Source organism: Bombyx mori, chromosome 10 (assembly GCF_030269925.1).
Source record: "Bombyx mori chromosome 10, ASM3026992v2".
NCBI classification, from domain to species: Eukaryota; Metazoa; Arthropoda; class Insecta; order Lepidoptera; family Bombycidae; genus Bombyx; species Bombyx mori.
In genome coordinates this window covers 10,664,667-10,691,273 of record NC_085116.1, presented here as the reverse complement: position 1 = coordinate 10,691,273, position 26,607 = coordinate 10,664,667, and the positions used below count along the sequence as shown (strand labels likewise).

General features: G+C 37.2%; 2 protein-coding genes and 1 long non-coding RNA gene across 4 annotated transcripts in view; all 3 read right to left on the bottom strand.

Moving 5' to 3' along the window:
- LOC101741704 (transcription factor Sp9) overlaps positions 1-17,922 on the bottom strand; it is an 87,409-nt gene extending 69,487 nt beyond the window's left edge. For both annotated transcript variants that reach the window (XM_021353475.3, XM_038013403.2), the window contains exon 1: positions 17,795-17,922. In XM_021353475.3, coding sequence (XP_021209150.1) covers positions 17,795-17,836 — 42 coding nt within the window. In that variant the 5' untranslated portion in view covers positions 17,837-17,922. The remainder of the gene's footprint in view (positions 1-17,794) is intronic.
- Positions 17,923-19,615: 1,693 nt separating this feature from the next.
- On the bottom strand, positions 19,616-21,084 carry LOC101741557 (transcription factor Sp5). The gene is made up of 2 exons (XM_004923164.4): positions 20,961-21,084; positions 19,616-20,793 (listed from the first exon to the last, which is right to left on the bottom strand). Exons 1-2 carry the CDS (start codon positions 20,988-20,990, stop codon positions 19,816-19,818), a joined length of 1,008 nt encoding a protein of 335 aa, XP_004923221.1. The 5' UTR covers positions 20,991-21,084; the 3' UTR covers positions 19,616-19,815.
- Positions 21,085-24,212: 3,128 nt separating this feature from the next.
- Positions 24,213-25,552, bottom strand: LOC134199539 (uncharacterized). The gene is made up of 3 exons (XR_009974082.1): positions 25,444-25,552; positions 24,332-24,590; positions 24,213-24,245 (listed from the first exon to the last, which is right to left on the bottom strand). It is a non-coding gene; the product is annotated as an uncharacterized LOC134199539 (long non-coding RNA).
- Between the last annotated feature and the right edge of the window lie 1,055 nt (positions 25,553-26,607).

The window sequence follows — 26,607 nt, the reverse complement described above, 5'->3', positions numbered from 1 at the left end:
TAAATGGAAGTGAAAAATGCTCAAATCAACAAACTATTGTTTTGTTTAAGAAATAAATAATAGTTTAAAAAAACTAACAAAAATAGTGTAAGAAAAAACGATTTTAATGTAAAAAAAGAGTGTAGTGCTTTTCAGAATATTATCAAAATAACCCTTCTACTCATATCTGTTCATAAAATATTTATAACTACTGATACCACGGATTGGATTTTCTATAAAATCGTATTTTGTTAGTTTTTTTAAACTATTATTTATTTTTAATTTTTTAGTTGCATTTCAATTTTTTTAATTTTTTATTATTTTTTTAATATTGAATTGTCATCGGTCCTTAATAAGTATACCAAATTTCGAGTTAATCCGACGTTTTGAAGTGGGTCAAAATTATGTTCAAAGATTCCGTTACATACTAACATACATACGTCTAAAGCTAATAAAAGCGTATTAAAATAGAAGTGTCGAAACTTCAAATAAGGCAAATGTTAAAATGGTTATGACCTATGGTGTATACTCGTAGTATGTGCGGATAAATAACGTAACGTTTTCCTTCGATGCTGACTCTTACAGTAACAGAGTAGAAGCTTTTGAACCAATGTAGTGTGCGAACGCAAATTGGTTATTCACGCTACAATTATTTCACTAACTAATGCGCAACATTTTTATTTAAAAATACTAAAATCTTCCCGCTTTACTGGTTGATCTTTGTTTTGACTTTGACACGACCGCCACCAAACAGGATAACCCGCTAGACCAACCTAAAGATCTCTTAAAAATTTCATTCAAAAAGGTCCAGCCGTTTCGAAGTCTATGTAAGTACATAGACACCACATACACTTTTATTGTATTAATATTAGAATACTTTTTTATCAAAGTGTTGATCACTATATAGTCATTAGGCTTAGGAAGATGATGACGCTTTTAAGTTTATACCGCGAGCATGAGAATTTTGGCGAGAAATACTAGAAATGCTATTTATTTTTCTAATTTGTATCTTGCATATCCGTTGAATAATTATTATAAAATAATTATTACAGTCACAGTATAGAGGTTGGATGATGTGGTGTCGTATTTAGGTATTTATGAATTAAGAAAAAATTTACTTGCACTTTATATCCCCTAAATGAATTTACACTTACACACCTATTTATAAAATTTCACACCCGAAAACCTTAAAGGAGGCGCCTTAATAAACCAATTACGGTTCATTACCTAATGCAGGCCGGAAGAGGTGTATTATTCGCTCATCGCGACCGCGACCACAGCTCACCCTACACGACTTCCCCGTTGTAAAACGTCGAATTTTACGTATTCGTCAAAAAATCGTATCGCTTTAACGGCTTCATCGCGGAGGGTGAACGGGCTGTGGTTTTTTGGTCGCAATGGAAATGAAAACGCGCTATTTGCGGCGCGGTGATGAATGGCACCGGTCATTTCCCACCCGTTGCTATTATGCTTGTAACAGCATATGGTTGATTTGCCGGCGTGTGGGTGGGACGTTATTGTTTTGTGGTCCGATAGAAACAAACGATCGCTTTTACTAGAAACATGACTAGAAGACATAATTCCATTCTTGCTGGAATTATGCTCTATATTACAATCAAATATTCGAGGCTTTTTTATTGCTTAGATGGGTAGACGAGTTCACAGCCCACTTAGTGTTAAGTGGTTACTGGAGCCCGTAGATATCTACAACGTAAATACACCACCCACCTTGAAATATAAGTTCTAAGGTCACAAGTATAGTTACAATGGCTGCCCCACCCTTCAAACCGAAACGCATTACTGCTTCACAACAGAAATAGGCAGGGTGGTGGTACCTACCCGCGCGGACTCACAAGAGGTCCTACCACCAGTAAAAAATGTATTAATGTTTATACAAATAGTGCCACGGTGTTGATTAAATGGAATGAACAAGAGCGCAATAATAGTGAATCACAAAACTCTAGTCATTATCTTAATATCAAATTTACCTAATAAATTGATCTAATAAACTGAAAATAAATTAACAAAAATATATACTTTAATTGAATACACAAATATACAACATTTTGTAGCAATTGTATAATAAATACCTACACGCAACAAAGAGCCAAGCGAATCTTCCAAATGTCATAAACATGTAACAGTTGGTGCCTTTTAAAAGGAGACCGCTGAAACGTTTGTGAAAGAGGGGAAGCACAATGAAACTGGAAGTGGAATGTAATAAAAGTCACATTAAATCAAGTGCAGAGCCTTGATGTTTGTACGGACGGATTGACATCTTCTACAGAAGAAACATTTCAAAGTGCTTTCTCTGTCTCAAGTGAACTAACAATCCTTTGCGAAGCGCTGTGCTATTTTGAATTGAGATTCTTTATTTAGATTTTTTTAATTTATTGCTTAGATGGGTGGACGAGCTCACAGCCCACCTAATGTTAAGTGGTTAGTGGTTAAGGGCGGTGGTACCTACCCGCGCGGACTCACAAGAGGTCCTACCACCAGTCATTACGCAAATTATAATTTTGCGGGTTTGATTTTTATTGCACGATGTTATTCCTTCAACGTGGAAGTCAGTCGTGAACGTTTGTTGAGTACGTATTTCTTTAGAAAGATTGGTACCCGCCTGCGGGATTAGAACACCGGTGCATCGCTCACCACGAATGCACCGGACGTCTTATCCTCTAGGGCACGACGACGACTTTGTAGACTTTGTGGTCCATCCGATGGTGAGTTGTAACATTCGCTGATGGAAGATAACAACCGCTAGGGTACAGCCAAGCTGCTGCGGCAGAGAACTCTCCTTAAATCTAGCTTGAAGAAGTGTCACACGCGTCACACCTCTTAGGAAACAGCGTCGAGGGAAGCTTTAAGCAGTATTAATTAACTATGCTCCGGAAGCGATCGGTGCTTATATAAATCCTCAAGGCACCCGTGAAACATAAGATACAAAACGCAAAAAGAAGCTAATCCTTCCATATTTGAATGGAATGTTTTAAATTTATTCAACTGATAATTATTTAAAAAAAAATTATCTTTTTTATTGGATTGGTTTTGTTAATTTTAAGTATATTTCAAAGATACTATGTACACATATGGACTTGTTGTTGTCTGAAATAAAATAAATGATTCATTCATTCATTCATAAACCAAGGGGTTCCAGACGATCGAGAGAACGAAACTATCAAAATTACGAATAGCCCGTTTCTGAATAGATTCAAATGAAAAAGCCAGTTTTTTTTTATTGCTTAGATGGGTGTACGAGCTCACAGTCCAACTGGGGTTAAGTGGTTACTGGAGCCCATAGATGTCTACAACGTAAATGCACCACCCACCTTGAGATATAAGTTCTAAGGTCTCAGTATAGTTACAACGGCTGCCCCGCCTTTAATTTTTTTTTTATTGCCTAGATGTGTGGACGAGCTCACAGTCCACCTGGTGTTAAGTGGTTACTGGAGCCCATAAACATCTGCAACGTAAATTCGCCACCCACCTTTAGATATAAATTCTAAGGGCTAAGTATAGTTACAACGGCTGCCCTTCAAACCGAAACGCATTACTGCTTCATGGCAGAAATAGGCAGGGTGGTGGTACCTACTCGTGCGGACTCACAAAAGGTCTTACCACTAGTAAAAGGAAGCTCGGACCAAGAAATGGAAACAGTACGCAACACGAGGCCGAACGTGTGCTTTGTAAAGCATAAGTTGGTCAAACCAGGCGTGAAGTACCGTTTCGCTCTCATCGTATCTTCTGTTGAAGCTGAAACCGGTCAGATAGATTTCATTTAAGATCCCATAGCCTTACTTAATAAGCTTGGTGTTTCAGGGATATCATGAAGCCTGTACTTAATTGCCCATAAATATTCTCGCTATACGCGTAGAAGATTCTGAAAACAAAACAAAATCTCGAAAATTGCTACCATTTACGTTTTTGTTTTGTTTTTCATTTTTCTTATATTTTGAATTAAATATGTCAACTTTGTATATTATTGGTAATATTAGTAACCACAGTATTCTTTCTCAAACGTTTAATAATTTTAAATTAGTTGTATATCTAATGTTTTTTTTAATATATTAACCACAAGATTAAGCGAAACAGATTAACATCATAAATATAATTACTTAGAACGCTATGCTAGTTAAAAGATGCCTCTATAATTTCGCTGGATATATAATGGACGAGTATCGTGTTATAAGTACGTTCGGGACGCCTTAAGTAATTTTCCCTTGTAATAACTACCTTTAATTATCGAACTATTAAATAGGATTCATGTCGTTGCGAAGCTTATTCCAGGTGCTATTTGATCAAATATTTAAAATCGCTCGACAATTAATTCTCAACTAGGTATACCAAATGATCGGACAATTTTCGTACGTAGTCCAAGCCTTGGATTTTAAAGACGTCCAAGTCTATAATCATACCCAATAATTTCAAACGACAAATAGGGCGAAGGATATAATTATAGCGTAGTTTTAATCACAGCTGGTTACACGAAAGGTGTTCGCTTTCACGCGTCCTACCCGACCTAAGGAATCTTTCGACTACAATTGCGATTCACTTAGATTATTTATATTTTGAGTAATGAACTTTTAAACGGGCTCTTATAAAACATTTTAACATGTCGGAAATTATTAAGTTTTTTTTTTCTTCTTCGACGAGATTTCATAAATCAAACACACACGTGTGTTCACAATAAATCATGAAACGCAAGCTGTAATTAAAAGCACGATTTCGGGTAAGATTCGAGAACGTACTAGTATATAATTAATTTTTGTATTTCGTTAGATGAATCACCGTTGATTAGGTGCGGCTCCGAGAGTTCCATGACCACTTATGTCGATGCAGATGTTTATGTTCTAATTGTTCCTCTACTTTAATGATCTTTTCATGAATCACAAACTTTTAAACGTAATATATTGTTTTAAAAAATTAAATAATCACAACAGCAGATTCGAAATTCGTTATTAAAAATTACATCAACAATAAATCTTCAAGCGGCCTGCGTTAAAAAAGTTATTTCGCACGTCTTCGTGGGCGTGATGATATGAAAATTATAATAATTGTGACCGGTATAATTATGTGATGTAACATAAGGCCATCGACTTGGTGGGCAAGTTAAGTTTGTGTAAAACATCTCGCTGTAAATTTGCATTTTATATTTTTGCCAAGCTGGCCTGCCCTAGCGCGATACCTGCTATCTTACTTAGAATCAAAATACAGTCAAGCTACTCTGATTATTATACTTGGAACTATAATAAATAAGATTATTGTTAAATATTGTCTTTGGAATTCAAGCCGGACTATATAATAATATATAAAAATACCTATAAATCAATTTGAAACTATAAATCAGAATTTTTTTTTTTTTTTTTTATTGCTTAGCTGTGTGGACGAGCTCACAGCCCACCTGATGTTAAGTGGTTACTGGAGCCCATAGACATCTACAACGTAAATGCGCCACACACCTTGAGATATATAGTTCTAAGGTCTCAGTATAGTCACAACGGCTGCCCCACCCTTCAAACCGAAACGCATTACTGCTTCACGGCAGAAATAGGCGGGGCGGTGGTACCTACCCGTGCGGACTCACAAGAGGTCCTACCACCAGTAATTACGCAAATTATAATTTTGCGGGTTTCATTTTTATTACACGATGTTATTCCTTCACCGTGGAAGTCAATCGTGAACATTTGTTGAGTACGTATTTCATTAGAAAAATTGGTACCCGCCTGCGGGATTCGAACACCGGTGCATCGCTTCAACACGAATGCACCGGACGTCTTATCCGTTAGGCCACGACGACTTCACGACGACGAATAAATCTTAATAAGAAGCATTTGTAAAAAAGGATGCTGAACATTTTCATAAATACATCGACGTTCGTGTGCTCAATAATAAACGCAAGATTAAACAGTTAAAGTCATTAATGGTGCGTTAAATTTATTAATAAGTTACAAAAACTGAATGTGACCTATCTCAAAACCCTTTGAAGGTGATCAAGAGACAATCATTTTCAGTTGTGCGTCATTTCCACGTCATTAAGCCCCGCATGCCGTTTCCGGACTTGCACCTCTTTTGACATTTATCTTTGCACCTCTTTTGACATTTATCTTTGCACTTATTATTAGCAGTTGTGTTTTTATTGACAGTGCACCGTGGGAGCTGGTGTAACAACGCACTTATATAGCCTTAGGTATACTAACGGTTTGTAAACAACATTTATGACCCTTTTATAATCACATTACGGTTAAAATACGTTACAAGTTTTAATAACTTTCGTACCATAAAATATATCGTAAATAAAAAAAGCCGATATAATTATAGTAATTCTATTTCGAAGCTTGTAATTTCGATAAATACTGTAATTTTATTAAATTTTAAAAGAACGTGTTTTTGCTAGATTATACACAAGAAAACACAACTGTTTGATTTGGTTTAAAAAGACCGAAAGAACTTAATTTTTTTTTCAGTTTTTATCAAAAGGAGGTTTAGTTGTTACGTGAAATAAATTCGATCTTTTTCATGCTTTGTTTACGCGCATGTCTGTTACAGAGACGTGCATGCACTCCACGCCTGCCCGAAGCGCGATGATTATAATTTCGAACGCCGATCAACATGAAGGCCCATAAATTTATTAGACATAGTGTCGGCCAATACGCCTTGGGGTCGCATTACATAAAATATGTCAAGAATTAAGCATTATCATACTAAAAATTTTTGACGCGGTTAAATATTCTCTTTTACTATCTTGATGACCACGACCACTCTGCCAAATGCATACGACTGAGAAGAGATTACAATCTTGCCATCACGACAGACGAAAGTACGGGCCGCCACTGTCTTTCTGTACTGTAAAAATATGAATTTATTTTATATTAAACATAGCGTTTTTAGTATTTACTAGTGTTGCGTTGTGGTGAATTAAAGTGGACTGTATTTATTAATTTGATATCTTTGTTAGTCCATAAGTGACAAATTAAAGATATGTGAAATATGAAATCGATGTGTCGCCCTTGGCGGCTGGAATTAAAAAGGGAAAAGTGTGATAGCGGACGTCACTCGTTGATACCTTTGCCGTTCTGAATTCAAACAACTAATGAAATAAAAGCAGACAGCCCTATTGGAAAGGAAAAAGTTGGTTTTGTAAAAAGCTACGGAAATTTTTATAAGAATGGAGTAGTAATTTGTTTTTTGCCATTTATTTTTGACTTACGACTCAAAAATAAAAACCGCTGAAAATTATTCTAGGCTCAATTATAAACAAAAAGAAAAAATAATTAATGAATGCAAACTGTTGGTTTATTGTAAAAAAAAGCCGTAACACAGTACCCACGGTTGCGCTCAAAAGTGTTCAAGCGATTTACACAGCAAATAATTATTATAATTACGTGTAATTCAAGCAACATTGTATCGTGCAAAGAATTGTTTGTCGGTGCATCGCGGAGCACACGTCGACAGAAACCGTCAGATTCCACTGATAAGATATTATGATTATTCTGAATGAAATATAAAACAAATAGAGAATCTTAGTTTATTTGTAAACTAAAACGCGTGTACTCGTATGTTCAAGGTAAAATAAAATGTTATATCAGGTTCTCTTTGACGTGTAGGTGAGCTCACGGCCCTCAAACCGGGTGTGTATCTAACACTGGCCCTAGCAAGAGCAGTGCTTCGCAGAATCTACCACCGAATCGGAAACGCGACCCACTGAGAAGATCCGGCGAGAAACTCAATGGGCTAAGTTACCACAATGCTCAGTTAAACTATTAGATAATTTTACATAGTATATTCGATTTTTTACGCTGTAGTGAACAGGCGTGTTCCTTGCCTTGATAAGGTATGTCTGATGATAGTCAATGATCGGAACATGTATAGATCGCAACGTGAATACAGCTACCCACCTAGCTAGCTAATCGATTGTATTCAAACTACATCATATCATTTGTTTTATAGAAAAAAAGACAGAAAAGTCTAGACTAACTATTGGTGCATAATATTTTACTTGAAATTATCGAATAAAATATTAGTTTACGCACAAAATTTTTCCCTTGCTTTCTTCGCACCGATATCGTCAGGGTTGAAGAAGGTCATGACCTCTTTGCGGACTGTTTTAATGGACTATCCTCTTCACCTTTTCTCCGTTCTGCGAAGCGCGGATAGCGTTACCTATTCTGGTCAATTATAGTGTCTATACATAGGACAATCAAAAAAGACGATTTCTCTCAATTTCAATATTACGCAATCACCTTACCTTAATATAATAAAAAATACAGTCTCATTATCTTTTTAAAAGGGAAATATAATTTAAATAACTGTTTTTAGTCCTCATGATCCATGGTCCAACTATTAGATCGAAACAATAAAATTATTGGATTGTCATCGTTGGTGCTTATACAAAAAATCGTCAAGTTGATAGGACGTCTCGAAGTTGGTGAAAGCTGATCTGAAAGATTCCATTAAATGATATCAACAATATCTCGAGATCTGGCAGTTCTATTTATCGTGTTCCTCAAACGCTATGTCTTTCTTTATGCGAAAAGAAAAGGTTAATACGAAAGGAGTTCTCGGCGGAGATTTGCCTATGTCCCTGGCATTCTTATGTTCCATGAGCCATAATGGCTACTCAACGTCAGGTGGCTATGCAGTCGTTTACCATCTAGGACTGTAAATGAAAAAGCAACTTCCTCTACAAACACCAGTAAATTCACAAGAACAAATTATTAAAATCAAATATCTGCTTAAAATTAATTTATCTGTCGGTCTGCTTAATCATTTCGTTTCATCATAACTTCTCAGACCCATTTGTCTTGAGTAGCACGAATCTCAAAATTAGACTTTCTAAAAACTAGCTGCTTAAATTTGAACACCACGCAGAAAGTGGATTATTCTTTATCTATTGTTTGTTTCGGCGATTTCGAATCCTGTTTTTTTATTTTTATTGCATAGGTTGATGGACGAGCTCACAGCCCACCTGGTGTTAAGTGGTTACCGGAGCCCATAGACATCTACAACGTAAATGGCGCCACCCACCTTGAGATATGAGTTCTATGGTCTCAGTATAGTTACAACGGCTACCCCACCCTTCAAACCGAAACGCATTACTGCTTCACGGCAGAAAGAGGCAGGGTGATGGTACCTACCCGTGCGGACTCACAAGAAGTCCTACCACCAGTAATTATGCAAATTATAATTTTGCGGGTTTGATTTTTATTACACGATGTCATTCCTTTACCCTGGAAGTCAATCGTGAAGATTTCTTAAGTACGTATTTCATTAGAAAAATTGGTACCCGCCTGCTTGGATTGGAACACCGGTGCATCGTTCAATACGAATGTACTAGACGTCTTATCCTTTAGGCCACGGCGACTTCTATGATCTTCGGATCGGTCCCATGATCTTCGGAACGACTTCATAAGACAGAGGAAAAACAAAGCTCTTATATTTGGTCCGATATATTTGGATGTTACGTTAATATCCGTGAACAACAATAATAAACTACCATTAGGCCAGCTTAGTAATTCGCTCCTGTCAAATAAAAAAATTCCAAAATTCATTCTGTGCTATCATTTCATTTCAAAATAGATAAAACATGTTGAAAAAAGCCTAAACGCATCCTGTCACGTGCCACATACACAAGAGTTCAGTGCTCAGCCAGAGAGGAATGCGAAATGTCTATTTTATGGTAATAAAGTCATTTATCCCGGGATGTTCCGGCGACAAAGCGACTTGTCCCGGAAACGAGCCACTCACAAGATGCGCACATTTATCTGTATGGAACGTGATCCAACAAAAAAAAACGAATGCTAAGCCATTTGGACATGGGCAATAAAGCTCCTGCTGATTGTCCATTTTTTAATTAATTCAATATTTTTGTTTGGCTGAAACTAAAAATCGTTATGCCTCCCATAGAAAAAGCTCTTAAAAACTAAGGATACTCATTTTTGTACGTACCACCTTATTATAGGTTTGTGGAGGTTACCATCATACAACACAAGATATTTGACAGATACCTGAATCTCGCTTACGACATTTTTAAGATAAGCTTGCATACATATAAGTTCCGAACAACATCATTTGGACCAGCCCACTGAGATTCTCGCCGGAATTTCTCAGTGGGACGCGTTTCTGATCCGGTGATAGATTCTGCGAAGCACTGCTCTTGCTAGGGTTAGTGTTAGCAATGTCGTCAGGTTTGAGCCCCGTGAGCTTACTAGCTGAAATGTTGTCTCAAGACCATCAGCTTAGGTAGGAGAAAAAAATCATTTGACGTAAATCTTCCAGTTTCTAATTTTTCTTAAAAATCTGTATAAAAGAGGACTTGAAATATGCTTTTTTGGTTTTTAAATATTTTCTCATTTCCTATCAAAATTTGCTTTTTTTAGTTTATGTTTCAAAGCAACACAGACGAGTAACTGACATGATGCGTGCAAATTGAGTACTACTAGCAACATGGCTCTATTCCTAGGATTTTCTTTCTCCATTGTCCATTAGCAACGGTAACCATTTGTAATCTGGTTGGCTATGGGCTCGTCTGCTTTTGATGGCAGTAAAAACACGGATGTAGTTTATAAATGAAATTAAAAAGAAATTGACTACATCAGTACACAAAAACTCTCGTCCATCAAAATTTACGAAACAACTTCGATTCTTCGTGCATGTTTTGTTCTTGAACGTATATACTGATGTTGTTTGACCTGTTCCCGAGTTGACATTAACCACGCCAATGGTAACCGGACTGGTTCCGATTGGTTAGGCGCCATATTTGTTTTTTTTTACCGTGTCGCATTGAGAACATCAAAATAAATAAATTTCGTCTCGCCTGTCTTCTGATAATAGCCCGGCAGATAATCTTCATGTGAGATCCTCTTTCCAAACTTGTTATTCATAAAATAAAATGTTCAGCAACTGTCTTCATATAAGTCTTTAGACTAAATAATAAAAATCACATTCTAAAATTTATGTTTTAGTTTTTGGATTTTTTTCTTATTTTTTTGCTTTTATGTCTGAACTAGCTCATTGATCGCCTGCTGTTGGATGGTGACCGGAGCCCATAGGCATCAACAACGTAAATGTCGTCACTCACCTTGAGACATGAGTTCTAATATTTATAATCTTGCACTAATAATCTTCTTCTAGAACAAGCTATTTAAGCTTTATTAGGGCGATAGAGCTGTCAAGTGTTATTCATAATCATTCGATATAGCTAAAATGCTTATTAACAATCCAATAAAACAGCCCCATTTAAAACGTTCGATAGGTTTAAATAATGTTTAAACTAATCGATTTACCCATTCGATGAGCCTTTTATTATTAACTAGCCCGCGACTCCGTGGAATAGTTACTTTGGCATAATGCTAGATTTCACCCTTACTTCATTTACGTAGAAAGTGAAAATATTTTTGAACTATAGAATGTTAAGGAGCTATTTAAATACTTATTTTGAAACATAATTTATTGGTGCTCCACTTGTATTGGTCTTATCGTGATGTTACATACTTATAGTCTTCCTTAATAAATGGGCTATCTAACATTGAAATAATTTTTCAAATCGGACCAGTAGTTCCTGAGATTATCGCGTTCAAACAAACAAACTCTTCAGCTATATAATATTAAGTATTGAAGCATAGATAAGACCATAAAACGACAAGTACTTATGTTAGTTATGTAAATTAATATTGTCTTCTTATATTATAGTAAATTAGTATTGCCTTATCGACACCAAAAAGTTCAGACACACAACAGTTAGGTACTCATACTTGCAAATGTTTCTGCAATGATTAGATAACATATATAAATTTTAAATGAATATTCTAACGTGAATAGTTTCTATACGACAATGCTACAACAATCTTGCAATAATCTATAATAATTCTAATACTAATTATTACGAAAAATCATTACATTATTGATAATCTGATATTGAAATCTTATTTTTAATGATTAGGATATTAAATCGTCTCCGCGACTGGCGGCCAACGGATTGCTGTAATTACATGAACAGGTTCCGAGACTATATAACTGCCGAAGATTTAACGATTACAATATTTGGTAATCACGGCAACTGTATTGTTCCGAACGTATGTAGGTACATAATATATGTTGATAATTTTAAATATATTAAGTATATAATACGTTCAAACCACGAGTCGTTTGAATTGTAGATGATGCCAATCTCACGGACGGTCAAAGTCGTTGGCATACGTACATACGTACGTTTACTGTTTATTTGTGTTCGTTTTACTGGTGGTAGGATCTCTTGTGAGTCCGGACGGGTAGGTACCACCGCCCTGCCTCTTTCTGCCGTGAAGCAGTAATGCGTTTCGGTTTGAAGGGTGGGGCAGCCGTTGTAACTATACTGAGACCTTAGAACTTAACTTGAGGTGGATAGCGCATTTACGTTGTGGATGTCTATGGGCTCCAGTAACCGCTTAACACCAGGTGGGCTGTGAGCTCGTCCACCGTTTTAAGCAATAATAATTTGGTACTCTATGTGTATTCTACATTTTCTATGAAGAAAGCTTCGAGAAGCTAATGGAGATAGTACCATTGTCTCGTTTTTATTACCGAAGCAGAGTTGACAAGTTTTACTACGAACTGCTTGCCTCTACTCGTAGTACAGTGTCTTTTGAGCAATCATTCCATACTCGTACGATGAAGCCCTGGAATTAAATCCCACTTTAGCTATTTTCGGAGCGCTATATCTTCTGTCACGCAATCTTCTTAAATATTAAAAGTATGTATTCAATACAACATCGAGCTGGGGCCCCAAGCTTTGCTTGTATCCATGCCTTGCAGGTAGAGTATACGCTTCGGTTATTTACCCAGACAATAAATAAAACATTGAAATGACAGGAGACGACGAAGCCTAACCGTAGCTTCTGATCTGGTCTCATCTGAAATCTGATCTAGAAGTTAGACCCTTAACATAGTTTGACTAAAAAACGCTGTCTCAAAACGCACTGACGATGAACGCAGCGTTTTCAAATGATAAATGTAAATTCTACTCCGGTAGCGCAATGATGCGAAACTAAAAATGGATGACTGTATTCATCTCAAACAATCATTTAAAGTTCATAACTCAAACTAGTTTTAAGATTTAGTTTGCCTATTTATTATTTCCAATGTTTCAAATACTTTACATTTTTCATGGTCTCGGACGATCATGGTGTTATTTGTCGACATTGAAAGATTTTGCAAACTACTACCAATTTTTCAATAATATTTACTGTTAAGCTTTTACTTTTCATTTAACGAATTAGTTCGTAATCCTATCTCTCGGTCTCGAGGTGAAAAGGCGAGATATAACTTTATGTGGACGACTAGGGAAAACGGAACGTAAAATTATATTCATAGCACTCCCCGTGGAACATACGGTACTAAATTCCATTATAAGTAGATACCTACATATTCACCTGTACATATTTCATAGCTCTTTATTTGTGTCTGTGCATCACAATTATAATAAAACACCAAACATTCGGCTTACGTGTAATCAACTAACACGTTATAGGTACCTGAATATTTTCAATACCTAGTGCTGACAACGTAGCATATTAATTAAATTACGTTCCACTTGTACTGATCAATTGTTCTATTACGTAAAACATTCCAAAAATAGTAATCTTGCAAATTATAATAGAAAAAAACGATATTATAACGATTTATATCTATGATGGAGGGTCTTTACACCTGTCATTTGAAACATTGCTTCTTGTGTTTCAATTATCGTAAATTAATAACAACAGTTTTTGTCGAAATCATTATTTTTACAATTTCATTACACTACATATACATATATTCAATTAAAATATGTTTATAAATTTTAATGATGGTTCGAAAATCTGTACGTAAATCTTTTTTAGGTACAGATTGCACTTATGTTTTGCTTATTTAATTTTACATAACCAAGAAGATTACGATGCTACATCAATATGTTTTTTTATGTTAAATTTTACTTATGCAGTAGTCCAGTATAATGCTTAAAAATAAGATAATGAACAATTTCGTTATGATTATCGTATGCCTAATGAGTCAATCTTCACCCGCAAATTATATTTACTTTTTTTTATTGGTAATCAGTCTCCTAGGCACGTTTGCTTGTTAATAAAAAGCTCCTTAGTTCATCGAACATGTTTAGTGGAAATGTCAATGGCCAGTTTCCAACGCATTCAATGTCTACCTTATTAATGCGAAATAACTATAATTTAGGTAACGCCGGCGTTTGGCGTTTAACCGCCACTCTTTGAAAAGGCGACGGAAGCCTGTCACAGGTGCAATTACAGGTACCGAGAATCGGCATTAGTTCGTCGACTTGAACTATTTATGTATGTAAAATAAGAGCAACTTCGCGTACGGGGAAACGTGGATTGCACGCATCTCTCATTAAGCACTTTAGAGTAATTTGTGGAGAAGAAAAAGTCGGACGAAAGCGGCGCAACATCGCGTGGTCAATTAAAATGCTACCGCGCGCCTACCGAGTGCCACTCCGACTCAAAGCCAACGGTATTTTCGCGTACGAAGTAGCAAAATAACACATTCAACTAGTTTTGAATTGCTCACATCCTCCGCTATCTGAATAAAGAGCCGTCAAACTAACAAGAGTAGTGGAACGTTTAACCATTTTACCCCAACGCACACACACCTGTAACTATCGTAACTAGATGTTTACCACTCTAACCTAAACACGTTACAAATAATGACCGTTAATCTCACTAACGGTTCCTCAGATACACGAGTATCAATAATTATTTCAATTAAATAAGAACTTTCATAACAGCAAATTCAACCTGCACTTAAACACGATTCAAGTATCAACTAACTACGCATGAACACAAAGATGTCTACCTCATGCACCTCTTGGGCATCTTTAATACATCGGGACACTGTCCTGCCTTTTGTTTAAGATTAAAAATATACCTTATATTAAGTCGAACTAATTTTTACACATTTTAATTGAATATTATGTGTATTCGTGTAGGTATGTGAATTTATCAATTTGAAATATTACGAAATATTATAATGTTATACAATGTAAGGTTCGCACATCAGTTTCAGTGATAAATTATTATATCTAATAACAATAAACAAAACGCGATTAAACTGTAAAAGTGTATTAATTATATTGAGTACTCACGAAAAATACTTGAAAATACTTTTATACATATTTCAATTGAACTAATAATGAAACATTGATTATAATTAATTGACGAAGCATGTTGCTGATAACTTTATTTCTGTAATCTGACGAAGCATGTTGCGGATAATAACATGTACTTTTGGGTGAGGAATATTGTGTTCTTTTTTTTATAATAAATACATTTTAAATAATACATTGTTATCAACAAATTCATTGATCTAACATTAAATTTATATTGTCGTGTAGTAAGTAGCCATATTGTAAAGTAAGATCGTGTTTCATTTCATCTCGGTGGTAGGCACTTGTGCGTCGTGACTTGTGGGTTCGATGTGAAGCTTGCGCCTACGCGCCTCCGGTCCCCCCAGTTCCGTTGAAACACGTTTTCAAAACTCTTTCAAAAGGCACATTTACATTGTATACGTGCATTAAAGTTAAACTTTTGTATTAAATAGTGTGTGTTCGTGTTCTAAAGTTATACTTAATTATTTTACGAATTCCGTTCACTCCAATTAAACGGCAAGAATTAGTTATGTAAATTGTCAGGATCAATTTAGACAATAGCTTACTGATATTAATTTTGCCAATGTACCCGCGGAACAGTCATGCGTTAGCAACAAAGGGCAGTATCGACGTTATCACACGATATGTTTTCTGGTAAACTGTAAGCACCAGGTCGACTGTTGACAATTCTATCCAACTACGCTATTCAAGAAAAAACTGGTACACTGCATACAGTCCCATTGTACTTTTAGAGTAATTAATCAATTAATTAATCACAAATCCAGAATTTAATTTTTTTTTTATTGTTTAGTAGGGTGGAAGAGTTCACAGCCCAGCTGGTGTTAGAAGGTTACTGGAGCCCATAGACATCTACAATTTAAATGCGCCACCCACCTTGAGATATAAGCTCTAAGGTCTCAGTATAGTTACAACGGCTGCCTCACCTTTCAAACCGAAACGCATTACTGCTTCACGTCAGAGATAGGCAGGGTGGTGGTGGTACCTACCCGTGCGGACTCACAAGAGGTTTTACCACCAGCAATTAAGCAAATTACAAATTTGCGGGTTTGATTTTTATGACACGATGTTATTCCTTCACCGTGGAAGTTAATCGTGAACATTTGTTAAGTACGTATTTCATTAGAAAAATTCGTACCCGGGATTCGAACACCGTTGCATCGCTAGACGAATGCACCGGACGTCTTATCCTTTAGGCCACGACGACTACATGACTAACAGATTTCAACACTTTCATTCGAAAGCTTACGACTACCTTAATGCAGTTTAGTAATTAAATAATCTAAACGAGAATTGAAACTGTAGACTTTAAAATATTACATCACCGTAATGATCCTTTGGTAGGTACACAGAAGAAAAAAAAACCATTAAAATATAGAGCACAACTTGCTGCGGTTGCGGCTAATTGCGACGGTCCCGCGAAACATCAATCAACTGACCGAGGCGCAACAACCAAAACACTGTTAGTTTTGCCGCCGAATTATTAATTACATTCTCACAAAAAACTCACACACGACGCCGAAACGCATAAATTTCTTCCTTTTTCACCGCACAAAGGATCCGTTCGCCCCACAATATAACGCTAAACAGATTAGGCCGCCCGACACGCTCGTCGCGGCATAATTTTTGGCGCCAGTTGTCCTGCTTTTAGATTAAACTAATATGAAAAGGAAATTGGGTAGAAAATGGACGAAGGCTCTATGTGTCATTAAGGATTAGTTACGCCGCTCCTTGTGCTAGAGAAACCTTTATTTATTTGACTTCATTAATTGAATTGACATTTCGGTAGTTTTTATTGAGTGTTAGTAACGTTCGTAGCTAAGTTAAACAGGCCGTTTACAGATAATAACACTTACGTTTATTTGACTGTTATAGCCACTAAATAACCGACCCTTTCTACCGCTTCTTTTTGTCTATGGTCAGTTGAAATACAGGTACGACTTTACCCCATTAATTATCCTATATCATTAATATATGGACCATGAAATTTGGTGATCGAGTTGCCATGTCGTAAAATAAATTTTATGAAAAACACTAAAACGTAAATTCGAATAGATTTTAGGTCAGAAAGTTCACTTCAGATTATTATTCAAAAGTCAGGATATGTGAAGGAATTTATCATATAACGCCAGTACTTGAGGCCGGAGATGGTTAGGAAAACGATGAGCGCGGGTCCACTGGACCTGCGGGGGCGGTCGCCATGAATAGTAATAGGGGTTAGGGGCCCAAGGGACTGGCTCAGAAAGTCAATCGTTGGTAATGCACTGCTTATGGTGCGTACTAAATCGACAATACCCGGGGGTGCTCCGACGCCCAACAAACCATTTCATGGTTCTTATTTGAACCGAGGTTTGTTCTAAAAGTTAAACATCCCAGCCCATGGAGAATTGTATGAATTATGTTACTGTATTGAGACAAATTCGAATTGGTTGAACATCGCATTTATAGTACTTTATAAATAATGTTAAACATAAACTCTTGCTTGACTAAAACCTACTTCACGCTGAGATTCTGTCCTCACATGTCTAATAAGAAATTTGTTTCTTCAGTAAAGTTAAAATGACAATAACCAACAGACAGCCTACAGATAGCGTACAGCTTAGACTTAGAGCAAAAGTTAGTTGAAGACGAGGATTGAAGCGTGAGCAGTCGTAGAGCTGGACTCACATTCATGAGCAGATCCGGCTCGGAGTTGGGCTTGCCGCTCATGGCGCCGGCGCTGGTGGGGCATATCCCTGGCACTTCACACGCGAGCGCAGGCGGCGCGGGCGGTCTGCGTGCGCCGAGCGACGGCGACTGCCGCGCTCCGTCCCCACCGCACCACGCGAGCCCCCACCGCTACCGGCTGCCTCATTTCTCACTATAATTTGCGTGTTGCTCGTTTTTTACCATTATAACTCCCTCGTTTTGTTTTACGTATTATCGAGTGCATCCCGCTCACACCGGCGGCCATGAACGTAAAGCGCCGCCCAGATAATAGCGGCGTGCAATTACCGCTACGCCGCGCGCGACGTCGTCCTCTGTGCTCGCACTCTCCCTAGCGACATCTCGTGACAAAAAGCCACACGACTTAAACCACTGAAAGATTTCGAAACAAACCAACGCGTTCTAAATATGAATTCCAAAAATTATTTCATGCACTATACTAACATACTTCATGTGGAAAGATATTACTTCTTTTCCCTGTTACCGATTGACTGATGACAGGGTTGTCTCTACATACGGATTTTTATTTACTATATTCATCATCATCAGCTTATAGCAGTCCACTGTTGGACATAAGCATCTCCAATTGTTCGCCACTGAGCATGATCCTCGGCTTCTCTCATCCAATTTATTTTTGTGTACTTTTTAATTTCCAATTTTATCAATTCATAAGCTTAGATTTGTAGGAACCAGTTATTTTGGGTGTGAAAAAAACAAATGAATAAAATAAAGATTAGTAATTGCAATTTGCTTAGTATAAGTGGTATATTGAATTAAACTAAGACACCACATCTTTTGACCTTCAATATACACACCTTTGTTTCAATTCTATAATATCTAGTGTTACGGATAGAATTATTATGTAACCATTATCTCCTTATAAATTTAGAACCGCAAAAAACTTGTAGTCATAATTTTGGCAAAAGTCAATTAGTATCAACGTAAAATATAATTAAAAAAAATGTAGCTTGAGATTTCTCTGAATTTTTATTATCATCGATGCATATTTTTATGTTTTCAATATGTTAACTAGACATAATATGAAGTCGTGTAAGCACCGTCCGTCGATAAATTCATAAACCAGAAACTTCATAAATTAGTGTCAAAGTTCACTTCTCATAAAATTTTGTATAATATAATGTTATGAGAATATTAACATTATATCTATTATATCTATTAGGTAAAGGTGACTAAAACACGTTTACTTAATCTCGCATTTACGTGATACATTTTTAAATTTACATACCTAAGCCGGAATCCGCTGGTCATTGAGGTAATTATGAGGAATCTTGGGGAGGGAAGGGGTCGTCCAGCAGTGGACATATTCTGTGAGCTGATGATCTTAATGTTGATGATGTTATTATTATTTGTGACGTTTTGAAAACTTTACTAGTTATTTAATATATCATTCATCATTATGCTGCCCTTCTCCCAGTCACCTGGGGTCGGCGCAACATGTTTTCTCCTTCCATACTCTTCTATCATATACCATTTCTTCGCTCACTCCCCTCTTACCCATATCGTCTTTCACACAATCTATCCAATCTATTTAATATATATTTAATAATATTTATTACTTCGAATAATATTCGTTTAGAGCGTTTCGCACTACTTATTAAACGATGTCTATGAGGAGACGGATTGAATTTGAACAATATATTATAATGACAGGGATTTTTTGTATAAGAAAAAAAGTTATAACTTTATAATATTAGTTTTATGTGAGCTTAGATAGTAAAACTCAAACGATTATCAGTTGATTTATAAAAAAAAACAAACATATGATCGGTAATTCGAAGTATTTATTGCATAATAATAATTACATATAAACATAATAATAATAATCACATGTAAATACAAAAAGGCACAATGCTACGTTGAAATCACATTTCGAATGTTATGGTAACTTACGAATAAAACATAAGTAGCAGTTTCATTATCTACAGTAACGCGTCACATCACATTGATTTTATTATTAAGATTTACTGTCCCAGTGCAAGCGACGGTTGTAAATTGTAATGTCCTTGGAAAACCGCGTAGTTGTCTTTTGACCCGCACTGATAACTGCCAATAGGGGCGGGGTACTGTTGGTAAACTCTAGCAGGGGCTCGTGGGTACATAGCCTCCTGTCTAACTTCTGGATACCAGCCTCCCATCATACCGCTGCCGTTATACATCGGAGAGCTGTTGTAAACGTTTGAAGAGCTCGGAGCAAATGGCGCACATGCAACAGGATTTATTGGCACTGTCGTTTTCGCGGGAGCGCCCATAGGTGCTGTACCGTAATTGGTGCTTCCAACGGTATCGATTATCGACGCTTCAGATACGTGAGAACTGTCTATCTTTTCCGCGGAGGATTCCTCTTTGTCGTCGTCTTTCGTTTTCTTGCACTTCCTAGATGTATTCGCGTGTGTTTTAACATGCTTGGCGAGATGATCCGACCGCATGAACCGTTTCGTACAAAGCTGACACGAGAATCTCTTTTCACCGGTGTGCGTGCGGAGATGTCGCTGCAACTCATCCGAACGTGTGAACCTTTTGCCGCAGAATAGCCAATTGCAAACAAAAGGACGCTCTCCGGTATGCCAACGGAGGTGCGCTTTTAGGTGAGAAGTTTTGCCGTACACTTTTCCACAGCCGGGAACGTGACACACGTGTTCTCGTTTCGCTCCGTCTTTTCCATAGTTAGGCCCGAATCCAGCCGCTTCGGTAAGACAGTTGGGGCATCGACACTTCGCACAGCGGCGTTGGAGCTCCCGGGCTTCTTCAGCAGCGACGGCAGCCGCCGCCGGTGGCCAGTACGCCGGGTACTGCGGCGGATATGGGGTCAAATCTCGCCACGGAGCCGGACCGCACCACGCTCCTGACGAAGCACTGCTGCACGACGACAGATCCGAAGCCGGAGACAGTGCGTCGTTTCGTCCGTATCCACATCCATACGCGGGCACCATATTCATCATCTATAAATAGAACGAATATTAATGTAACATTGTATTTCAACTGTAATTTGTATTTAATTTAACTGGTCAAACGATCAATTGAAACAAATCAAAATGCAACTCAATCGGTAATGAATTACGATGCAAAAGAAAATCTCTAATAGAATTATCGCGGGCGGCGCACGGACCTGTTGTGCGGGCGTTTCCACGTATTGCATTTCCGGTAAACACGATGACAACTTAGCGCGACGAAAACTCAACTAGATAATTACAGGGCGGCGCACCGTTCACGCCGAGACGTTTTTAATAACTGGCTTGGAATAGACGTAACGAGCGGTTGTCGCTTCCCCCCGCCCGTCTGCGCGAGCGCACCCCGTCCCGCGGTGCAGCCTCCGACGGCTTCGACGGACCCCACCCCACATCTGTGATATATGGACCTAACAAAGCTGCTCTCGAAGCGGGAAACCCACGAGAGCGAGACGGCCACATTCAAAGGTCATGTTTACATTACCAGCCTCGGGCTCTTAATTAAATCGATAGTATCGGTACTACCATGATAAAGGATCTGTTAGACGTCAGTTGACGTCACGTGATTCTTTTAAGAACACAATACAATATTACGTTCCTGTATATAATAGTTCTAAGGAAACATTACCTATACAGACGATAACTCTGAAATTTAATGTTCCATAGATAAATTAAAGAAATTCCTAAATAATAATTAGTTATTTTCAAATTAACTTCAAAGCATAGCACAGACGTTACGTAATATACATATTACATATATAAATTTCATAAATCTATATTCCGCTAAAAAAAATTATTGAAGCACTGATTAATCTCACATTAGGCAGTAGAAGTTCCCACAGTCATCGTGGACTTTTTTCCTGAAGTCTCGGACGCGTTTCCCTGTGCTGGCTGAGAGATATCCTCTTTTTGGAACTCTCAGCCGCTCAATGTATTTAATTTTTTCTCTATTTCGGTCGGCAGTTCGCGGCAGACTCATGATTTATGCATATTCGAGTGGAGCCAAACCTTTAATTACACGTTGTTAAAATATGGCAGTTTGTTAAATCGTTCCCTGTGCTTTTGTTTCACTAAACACCGCGCTCTCTTAGAGATAACTACATTTCCTTTTCTTTCTAAGCTACATTTTTTTTATACTTCATTTTTTCGTTTAGTTGATTATTAGTTCATTATAGCGGCTCTTTGATCGTTTTGGTTGGGATGGTTAGGTATATTTATAACATTACTAATTTAATATATAATACATTTAGGTGTATCTGTAAGTATGTATATATTTAATTGTCATGAATGATTGATTCTTTCTTGAACACCGAACCTAAGTCTGAAAATTTAAGTCGCTGGAGTTCCAAAATTAAAATTGAAATATTGTAAGAGTGTGAAAGGATCTTTGAAAAATTCAGATGTAATAGCGTACGTCAGAGTAAATCGTCATTTTCAAAGTTAAAAGCACCACATTTTATATACATACTTCGCGTTAGAAATAAATAAACAATTAAATAGGTATTTTTCAAATATTTATTCCTGAAACAGTGAATTAGGGGTTGAAAGTTAAAGTTAAGTTCGCATTATCAATGCAGGACCTAGAAATTCAATTATCTATATTGAATGTTTATAGCAAATTTACTAATAAACATTGTAATTTATAAATACAAATATAATTACTGTAAAGTGGTTTCAGTAAAATATCTTGCGAAGTTAGGGCCGGTCGCTAGTAATGTGCGAATATACCTACTGTGGTTTTACAAGTAATGTTCTGAAACTTCGAATCAAAATCGGACTTCGGAAGATGTTAGTCGAAGTCACTAATGACTAAAGCTATGAGGTAACGAGATTGCATTCCCGCAAATGTATTGTTCAATACGGAAAAAATACTTATTATTGTTCTGGTGGTAGGACCTGTTGTGAGTGCGCGCGGGTAGGTACTACCACCCTGCCTATTTTTGCCGTGTAGCAGTAATGCGTTTTGGCTTGAAGGGCTGGGCAGCCGTTGTAATTATACTTGAGACCTAAGAACTTATATCTCAAGCTGGGTGGCGCATTTACGTTGTAGATGTCTTTGGCTCCAGTAACCACTTAACACCAGGTGGGCTGTGAGCTCGTGCACCTATCTAAGCAATAGAAAAAAAAACTTAGAATTACTTTCTACTACAGTGAGATCTTGAAGTAATAATTGCCCCATAGTTTTATGAGGAACCTGTAAAAGTATCTATTTTTTAGAAGACCCAAGAAGCTAGTGCGTCTTTTGAAAGCACGTCCATTTTGTCATCATCATTCTAACTAAGAATGTTCGAACCTGTCGACATGTTTACGACTCCATAGAACAATACTGTACAAGTTCGGTAACCGACAATAGTGAGTTCGCTGGCTACTGTTGCAAGTTTCTTTCACAACAAAGCCCACATGCAGAGGACAAAGTCTGCTACTAATGCGTTATGATCGTTCTCCGTGCGCCATAAATCTTAATGACTACTGTGTTTTTGTTGAACGTGCGAATGCTTCTTCAACCGGGAAGAAATAGCTGCCTTTCAAGTTACGGTTTTTGTCCTCCAGAACGTAGGAAATTTTCGTTTCATTCATACAATGATATGATTGTCAATGCTGTCAATACCGCTATTTAATTGAATATTTTTTATCGTGTTTAAATGGATCGACGAGCACATGGCCTACCTGGTGTTAAGCGGCTACCGGAGAAAATCGACATCAACAACGTAAATGCAGAATTGAGATATGTTTTCATATATTTCAGATATGTTCTCAGTTTTATAGTACTTTTATGTACAGTTTATATATATATATATATATATATAAACAATAGCTACATAGGACTAGGATCTAGGTGATACACGGTTATCTGACTCCAGACTAGGTTTTCCTGGGAGCCAGATTAATAAACAAGTTTATATGCGTTTAAATACAAAAATAATGACCACCCAGTGAAGGAGCAAGCAAACCTATTTGCAACATGAATATTTGCCAACAAGGAAACCAAGCTCATATGTCGTAATTTTGACTGAAAATTATTTTAGGCAGAGATAAAATTAGTAATAAGTAAAATAAATAGTAAAAGTAAAAATAAAATAGAAATACCTACAACATGAATTTAATAAATAAATTATAAAATTAATGACTTTGCAGCAGCAGCTTTCATAGAATAGATATTAACAAACGCCTAATACGCGAAACGCCGTTTTTTAAATAAATTGTTGCATTTTTTAATGTTGTCAACAAACCCGTCAGAACAACAAGAGACTGTCGGTCTGCCGAGCAAAAAAAAACATTCGACCGGTGGAAGATCGACAGTAATGGTAAGATGGTCCAAAAACGCATGACGTTTATACCTACGTAAATATTCTAACCTTACCTACCTACTTAGACTACTCACGTATGAGAAAAGCAGTACATTTTTGCATTTGTATGGGTACCGTAGCTACAATCTGTGATGGACTCTGCAATTGTACAAAAATAAAGTAAACGTTATTTATGAATCAAAATGTTTTTATTCCTTTAGTAATCACACTGCACATAGACTCACCGGATGGTTGGTTGTCACCGATGCTGATGGATATAAACAATATCAGAGACACAATTGACGGGCTCGGCGAGTAAATTAACCCACAGACTGTACTGAGTTTCTTGCCGGGTCTTCTCAGTGGGTCGCGTTTCCGATCCGGTGGTAGATTCTGCGAATCACGGCTCTTGCTAGGGTTCGTATTAGCAACATCTTCAGGTTTGGGCCCCGTGAGCTCACCTACTAGCCCGGCGACGCTGACATGGTCTCTCTAAACCATCAGCTTAGGTAGGAAAAAAAATGCATAATTGAGCCGCGATTTTTTTAAGCCTAGTTTGTTGAGGGACATTTGATTGAATACTCGCTTTTTATAATAATATGTTCATTTTCGCGAATTTAAATGAATTTAACAGCATTCTTTTTTGTAGTTTGGCACAGCATTATACCTACATTAAAGCTTAAGTACATAGTATATACTTTCGAATTGTCGAGTTTCCAAGTGATTTGCGAACAGACAGAGGGATGAAGAAGTAAACTGGACGAAATGTTCCGTTTTCTAACGTTTATCTACGGAACCCTAATAAAAATCAATTATTATAAATATCTTGCACTACCACATCCGCAGAAAGATTCAGATATTTTACACGTAATTAAGGGTTTCGTATGTCGTGGGCGGGTAATTGGTTCTATCGCACGTTGTCCTTCACTTCCTGTCTTTTGGCCAAGCGCCCCAGTGAATGGGTCCGGTGCTTTTTGACTAAATCCCGACTGTGGTGTCAGATTGCATGCTTTGTGACGCAGCCTGCATGGCACCCACGCTACCCGCTCGATTCGTGAGTAAAGTAAATCGTGCGTAAATATTTTTTGCTAGTTTTAACTTATTGAAACATTTTAAACATAACGACGTCTTTAGTAAATTTTAGGCACAAAATGGCCAATATTGAAACAATCTATATAACTCCGGTTTTTAATTGGAAACTACAGAATAACTCAACGTCTGGCTTAGGCACGACTCATTCATATTATTCTTCCATTTTATGTTTCAGACGATGAGACGATGAATACAAGACAATAATTTCGTGGACATGATGTTGAACGGACGTGATGATTTTTAGTAACACTATTGTTACACTTACCTTATTTTTTTTATTTTATTGCTTAGGTCGGTAGATGAGCTCACAGCCCACCTGGTGTTAAGTGGTTACCGGAGCCCATAGACATCTACAACGTAAATGCGCCACCCATCTTGAAATATAAATTATAAGGTCTCAATATAGTTACAACGGCTGCCCAACCCTTCAAGCCGAAACGCATTACTGCTTCAGGGCAGAAATAGGCAGGGCAGTGGTACCTACCTGTGCGGACTCACAAGAGGTCCTACCACCAGTATAAATAATCAAAACTAACTTTTACTGTATAGTGTCGCATTTATATTATTAGTATTTTATATTTGATATTTCGAATAACTTAAGTACGGCTTAAGCGGTTGAATAATATTTTTTTGCCTACCTATAGACCAGTAGCTCCGAAGGGCAATTGTGGCTTCACCTTCGTTCATTGGCGAGCTCATGAAGCTTGGCCTGAGAGCATTTGCTATCATCTACCCTAGCAAGAGCAGTGCTTCGCTGAATCTACCTCCTTCTCTTCGAAGCACTGCTCTTGCTAGGGTCAGTGTTAGCAACACTCCGGTTTGAGCCCCGTGAGCTCACCTACACACGTTAGCGTGAAGCTGAAATAGCCTCTCAAGGCTATCAGCATAGGTAGGGAAAAAAAAAGGTTTTGCCTACTAGTACAAAGCAATCCTTATCCTAAATAGTGATTCATGTTGAGGATCTGACTCTGGTAAGGGACCATCCATAAATTTGGTCTCACGAATTTTAGGACTTTTTAAATCTTCCTCCCGTCCTTGTCATAGGTTGTCAAATTTTTAGAACCCCCTTGCCCCTTATCACACATATATCACATACATCACAGATATTTCAATTTTATGCATATATTTAAGAATAACCAAGGGAAAAAAGATATTTTCATTTTTTCGTCTTCTTCTTTCTTTCCTATTATTCTCTGCTGTAGTGTAGGGCTCGAATCACAAAATTTCACAAAATGTCATATTCCGTTGAAACCCCCTTTTAACATGTGACTTAATTTATGGATGACCTCTTTACACATACCTAGGCGGAGCTCAGTTTCTATATAAACAATATTTCATAAGATCGTGTAATTGTATAATCGTAAAATACAAGAATACCAATCGATCGCTTATAGAATGATTAAGTAATTCGATACACACCTTCGCTATT

What these genes read in the sequence shown, in the direction of transcription:
- LOC101741557 (XM_004923164.4), bottom strand. Translation starts at nt 20,990, where the DNA reads ATGCAATACGTGGAAACGCCCGCACAACAG. An exon ending in TGGAAACGCCCGCACAACAG is followed by an intron (nt 20,794 to 20,960) that starts GTCCGTGCGCCG and finishes TTCTATTTATAG; the next exon opens with ATGATGAATATGGTGCCCGC.